The sequence below is a fragment of the Volvox carteri genome (genome assembly GCF_000143455.1).
Source record: "Volvox carteri f. nagariensis unplaced genomic scaffold VOLCAscaffold_16, whole genome shotgun sequence".
Lineage (NCBI taxonomy): Eukaryota > Viridiplantae > Chlorophyta > Chlorophyceae > Chlamydomonadales > Volvocaceae > Volvox > Volvox carteri.
The window spans coordinates 913,509-919,325 of record NW_003307559.1 but is presented as its reverse complement, the minus strand read 5'-3'; the positions used below and the strand labels follow the sequence as shown (position 1 = coordinate 919,325).

The 5,817-nt window shown below is 60.4% G+C and overlaps 2 protein-coding genes across 2 annotated transcripts in view; one reads left to right on the top strand and one right to left on the bottom strand.

The window, feature by feature from the left end:
* VOLCADRAFT_104499 (uncharacterized protein) overlaps positions 1-2,595 on the bottom strand; it is a gene marked incomplete at its 5' end in the record, with an annotated part of 11,318 nt that extends 8,723 nt beyond the window's left edge. The window contains 3 exons of the mRNA XM_002949805.1: positions 274-1,319; positions 1,572-1,805; positions 2,421-2,595. Of these exons, the coding sequence (XP_002949851.1) occupies positions 274-1,319; positions 1,572-1,805; positions 2,421-2,595 (1,455 nt within the window). The remainder of the gene's footprint in view (positions 1-273; positions 1,320-1,571; positions 1,806-2,420) is intronic.
* Positions 2,596-3,168: 573 nt separating this feature from the next.
* VOLCADRAFT_104498 (uncharacterized protein) overlaps positions 3,169-5,817 on the top strand; it is a gene marked incomplete at both ends in the record, with an annotated part of 12,575 nt that continues 9,926 nt past the window's right edge. The window contains 5 exons of the mRNA XM_002949912.1: positions 3,169-3,235; positions 3,314-3,367; positions 4,171-4,241; positions 4,819-4,865; positions 5,065-5,143. Coding sequence (XP_002949958.1) covers positions 3,169-3,235; positions 3,314-3,367; positions 4,171-4,241; positions 4,819-4,865; positions 5,065-5,143 — 318 coding nt within the window. The remainder of the gene's footprint in view (positions 3,236-3,313; positions 3,368-4,170; positions 4,242-4,818; positions 4,866-5,064; positions 5,144-5,817) is intronic.

Genomic DNA, 5,817 nt, shown 5'->3' with positions numbered 1-5,817 from the left:
GGGGGGGGGANGGGAGGGGGGAGAGGGTGCGAGCTGCACACTTGCATGTACATCACAACAAGGGTTACACCACAATCCCCCATATCAACGAATGAATGACTCTCCATCCACTCCAGCAAAGTGGAATGTCCCTCCAGCTCCATTTTAACATCAGGCTCAGGCAATCATATCCTGATTGGTTTTGTGATTCAAATGTCCGCAACCGACAGCTGAAGACGGGTTGCGGTCGTACAGCAGCCAAGGTGACAGGTGTACGACATCCCCCAGTCGTACCCGCAATCGGTTCGCGCTGCAGGCCTCCAGCAGCTCAGCGCCAACGGACCGTAGCCGGGCTTCGAAGCGGCGCGCCGCGCCGCTGGCGGCCATCAGCCCGCTGTTACTGTCGCCGTACGTAATACCTCCTCCGCCGCCGCCACACGTCGTCGCCGCCGCCGCAGCCACTCCGAGCGCGTAGACGGAGTTGCAGAGGTCTCTTCCAGAACACGGCAGTGGCGGCAGCCATCCAGTAGCAGCAACGCCGACAGCGTTAGACCCGGGCGGCGGCGGCGGCGGCGGTGTAGCCGCCGCCAGCAGCGGCGCCGCCAGCGCCTCCCACCACGCCGCCCGCAAGGTAAGGCCCAGCTTCGCCGCCGCCCACATGGAGTTGCTCGCGGCACGCGGCTGGGAAAGGACCTCGGATCCCGCCGCCAAGCGAACTCCGATGGCCATGGCGACCTCCCACCCGAATGCGGCCATGTCCACCGCCCCCACGGCGGCGGCGGCGGCGGCTCCGCCGCCGCGGCGGCGGCGGCCGCCAGAGGCCGGCAGCTCCGCTGCCGCCAGCTGCGCCAGATGTGTAAGTACGGCTACGAGATGTAAATCGTTGAGCACGCCGCCGCCGCCGCCACTGCCGGCGTCACCCGCCGCCGCAGAGCAAACCATAGGGCCCTCCCCTGCACCCCTGCTTCCCGTGGTCACCGTCGTACTGCCGTACGATGCGCTGCTGCTTGTGGACAGGTCCGCGGGTGCGATGCGGTCCTGCGCGATGCGGTACAGCCGGTACAGCTCTCCTACACTACCGCAGCCCTTGATGGCCCGCATCACCTTAGCCGGGTGACTCAGAAACAGAAACTCGGCGCTACCTCCTCCTCCTCCGCCTCCTCCACCGCCATCACTGCCGCTGCCTTCCCAAGGTCCGACACCTTGTACGGCGCGACAGCGATTAGCCGCCGCAGCACCTTCGGCGACCCTCGCCAACGCCACCGCCGCCTCGGCGCCCAGCGCAGGCCGCTTACGTGGCCTGCCGTACATGTCAGCCCGGGAACCTTGACCTAACTCGCCTGCCGTCGTTGCCCACGGAGGGGGAGGGGGAGGGGGGTGAGGGGGAGGAGGGGGAGGGGTCCTCCTCCTCTTCCCCCTCCTCTGCAAATCCTCGTCAGCCACACTTGTCCGCGTGCCGTGTAGCGCGCCTGGCGTGTCGCTACTGCTCCCCGGCATCAAAGACCCGGCCCCCCTCAAGCCATAAACTTCCGCATGATGAAACCCCGGTGCTGACCCAGATCCAAAATCCAATCCGGTTCCGAATTCCGTACGGCTGAAGCCCGATCCGGATCTGACGGGCCCTATCCCCGAGTCACCGGTTCCAACTTCCTGCGGCCTCCCCCCGGGGGGAGTCAGCGCCTTGCCGCCAGCTGACGGCGATGTCGGCGGCCACAACGACGAGGACGACGGCGACGACGGCGGCGCGCCTGCCAACCTGATGGCCGCCGCGGGCCGCCAAGAAGAATCTGGGGACTCATCGGGAGACGTGGACGCGGCAAACGGGGCTGGGCCGGCGGCGGCGGCGGCGGCGGCAGCCGATGCCAGGGACCGCCCCCCTCTGCTACTGCCGCCACCGCCGCGGCCAATACAGTGCGTGTTTCTACACCCGCCGCCGGTGGTGCTACTGCTACTGCTGGTGTTGGTGTTGGTGCTAAGATTGATGGTGGTAGTTGGGGTGCAAATGGCTGAGCTACTGCTAATGGTACTGCTGGGCCGTCGCCTCCGGACGGAAGTTGCAGGCAGGGGTACTGCTGCTGCTGCGGCGGCGGCGGCTGAGGTCGAGGCGGAGGTCCTAGCGGAGGTTGCACAGCTGCGGAGGTAGCTGCGACGGCAGCCACTGGAAGAACGGAGACTGTCTGTATGGGATTTCAACCCGCGCCTGTGATGAAACAAAGAACCGCCGATAGGTCGGGAAGGTGGTAGCCGCCAGAGCCCAGGAAAACCAACACTCCTGCCGTCGTCGCGTTCAATATTGTGAGTTAGGTTGGAGAGAGTCGCATTTGGGGAGATGCCGTGATCAGCGCATGCGGGGCCTGGACATAATTGCGCCTGATGCTGGTGGCTGTTGAGCGAGGGGATGTGGCGCAGTGATGCCGCTGCAACATCTACCCCTCGTGCACATGGCCACGAGGCAGGCACCAGCGCATGAGATGATGAGACTTGTGCTGCGTGTGCCTTGCATAGGAGGGACTGCGGCAGGGAGCGAACTTGAGCCTGGGGTTGAGGCCATGGCAGGACCAGCCCGCCGGCATGCTGGGCAACGGCGCTCGGAGGCCGCCTGCAGCCGGGATCCATATACGGCTTCAAGGAGAGAGGTTATGAAATCATCTTGGTACGGGATTTCACGCCCCGACTCTGTGCACAATCGCAGCCTCCAAGCACGGAACAGCCTAAAGGCGTCAAAAGAGAAAATGGATTCAGCGGAACGAAACAGAGAAATCGCAGATCCTTGAAGGAATTAGCCATCTCTGGGAGCCTGTAACGCTATGTTTGCACGCGATGGCAGCGGTCGTGGGCGCATACAGTGCCAAATGTAGGATGAATATATAATTAGCCAAAACGATTTCATGTAGATGTAGAATTCATGAAATCCTATTGTAAAGCTCGTAAATACGAGCCTCTTGTGCTAAGATATAGGCCACGCAGCTGTTGATGGGCATAACCTTTTTACTTTTCCTTTAGAGAGTCATACATACATTTGTATGACCGACTGAAGATACTTGCACATATGTTCACAGCCACATTTCCCTGTCAATCGGACGGCGAGAGTGCTCAAACCTTACGGTACATTTGGGGCTTCCATCCCTATTCAACGGCATAGAACAGCTTAAGGGCTCCAGAGGGCCCTGAACCAAACTGCTGGCTCAGATGACGCCTATATACCTTCCTCACGGGTTATTGGAACGCATTGGAGAAGTACGGGTCTTGGATGAAAGTAAGTCAATAGCACATTCCGAGTCCGACCTTGTCTCCAAAACGCCTGCCCATCACATCATCTCCCTACCATGTGTAGCCCTGGTCACCTCCGATGCAAAGCTCACGCCACTTGGGGTCTGCGCCTATTGGGGTAAGTCCCACCATCGCAGATTTGACTCGGGTAGACTTGGAGTCTACAAGTAAAACACGCCCATCACATCCCTCCCTCGAGCGCACGTGACTACGGGGCTACTGTCGCTCCTGCTGTTGTCCTCCCCTCTCCTCTCCTCGGGGGAAGAGAAAGAGAGGGGGGATTTCCTAAAGCGCTGAACACAAAATTTAGTTAATGGAAGACCGGGGTTGCGGTATTCCCCCCGCCTGGCCACTTTTGCCTTCTGCCCCCTAGCCATGCTGTTGTGTGGTCCGATACCTAGGGTTTCAGGATCTCTTATTCAGTTCCTAAAAACACCACCAGCAGCAGCAACACCATTATCATCAAGAACAACAACACCAGCACAGCACACAGCATGTCTTGCGAGGGCCCCGCACTGACACCCCGGCCCACCTACCCCTCAGTACGGCACAACTATCCCCTCGTTTCCCACTTTGGGGTTGAGTAATTTGGATGTACTTGTCTGTTGTTCCGTATACTTTTGCCGCGCCCTTTGCGCACTCCCCCTACCACCTTGCCCACCGCCCGCAACCCCAAAACCCTCTCGACACGCCATCCTCATTCCCCGTCTCCCCTTCCCCCGCCCCACCCTCCCCCTTCTTCCCCTCCCCCACCTGCCTGTGCTCCACACCCCGCACTCATGCTGTCATTACCAAAGATGCATCAACTTAACCACCCAAACCGCATCAACGTTTTAACGGCATTCCCTCTTCACATTTTTTCTCTCCCCCCATTTTCTTCACCCCCCCAAAACACACATACATACACATGCATGCACTCAGCCCTGGTAAGCCTGGCGGCATTCACACTCATGTACAAGCTGTCCCGCTACTACACGCCATTGATATTTAAGGTACGGATGCCGTACAGCTTCTGTGCGACCGGCTCAGAGAAAACCTAATTTCTGCAGGTTGATTATTATCGCCGCTGGACTCTGTCCTCCTCAGCAAATCACATTACATCACATGATGACGTGGTCATTGTCGCACTACCTCACGTAATGTCGTGTCGTTCATGACGTGGGGAGGGTCATTCCACACGGAAAAACACAGCACATGTCCCCCAACAGCATCGTGACCCCTACCAGATGTGTATCTCTGTGCGTGTATATGTATGTGTGTGTATGTATGTATGTATGTATGTATGTATGTATGTATGTATGTATATTCTTTTCCTGATCTCCCCGCCTCCCGCCCCTCTTCCGGCAGCCCTCGTGTACCGCACGTGGGGATTACTCGTACACACACGAACACTCCCCCCCGTACTCACTCACTCAGGCCTATCTTTGGCCATCCCCCTCCCCCCCTCCCCCCTCCCCCCCTTCCCCCGGCGGCGTTTATTTCCTTTTTTCCTTGCATATGTTCCCCCCTCCCCCACCACCTTATCTCCCCCCTCCCCCACCACCTTATCCCCCTCCTTCCCCCCTCCAGGGTTATGGCCAAATGACAAAGTACGACCAGCGTGACTGGGACACACGGTGAGGCGGTTGGGTGGTTGCAATGGCGGTTGCCAGCCAGGTAGCCTGCCTACGTGTCAGCCTCTCCATTGCGTGTCTGCCGTACCGATGAACCTTGCTCCCCTTCCCCCCTCCCCTTCTTTCTTAAATCCTCCCCTTCTCTCCCCCCTCTTTCCCCCCTCTCCCTCCTCCCCCGGCTCCCTAACTTATGGGGGCACAGTCTCGGCAACATCCTATACCCCATCTACATTGTGTATTGGGCCGCACGCCTCATCATGGCGGAGGGCCTCTTTTGGGAGGTCAGTGGCCGGGGGGCCAGGGAGGGAGGGAGGGAGGAGGGCGCTGGTGTGTGTGTGTGCGTGTATACATTACGAAGGGGGTGAGGGAGGGTGAGGAGGGTGAGGATGAGAGTGGTGGTAGTGAGCTGGCTGGCTGGCTGGCTGCGGGGTATAGTGGTAAGTGGTGGTGGTAGTCGTAGTACGATGGGGTGGATGGCAGGGTTTGGGGGTGCTACTGCCAGTAGGGCGGGGGGTGGGGTTGCCACGGTACCATTTATGTAGCTAGAAACTACCTACCAACCACCTCCCCTTCCTTACCTCCTCCTCCGCTCCGCTCCCACATCTGCATCACCCCTCCCCCCCCCAACACCCGGGGTTGTACACCCCCGGCTCTCCCGCCCCCTCCCCCCCCCCCTGCCCCGCCGCTTCCACCCGCATCCGTCCCCCTCCCCCTCTCCGCCCCCTCCGCCATCTTTCCTTTCTTCCTACCACCACCTGCACCCGCGGATTTCCTCCCTTTCCTTGCGCTACCCACTGACGTGGTGACTGTGTGATGTGGTGCATGGGCAATCCCCTGGGCCCCCCCCCGCGCCCCCGCGCCCCCCGCCCCCCGTTCGTCTTCCCCCCCCCCCCCGCCTTCATTGTCCGCAGCCCGGCCCCGTGCCGCTGATGAAGCGCACCTCCCTGGACAGCTA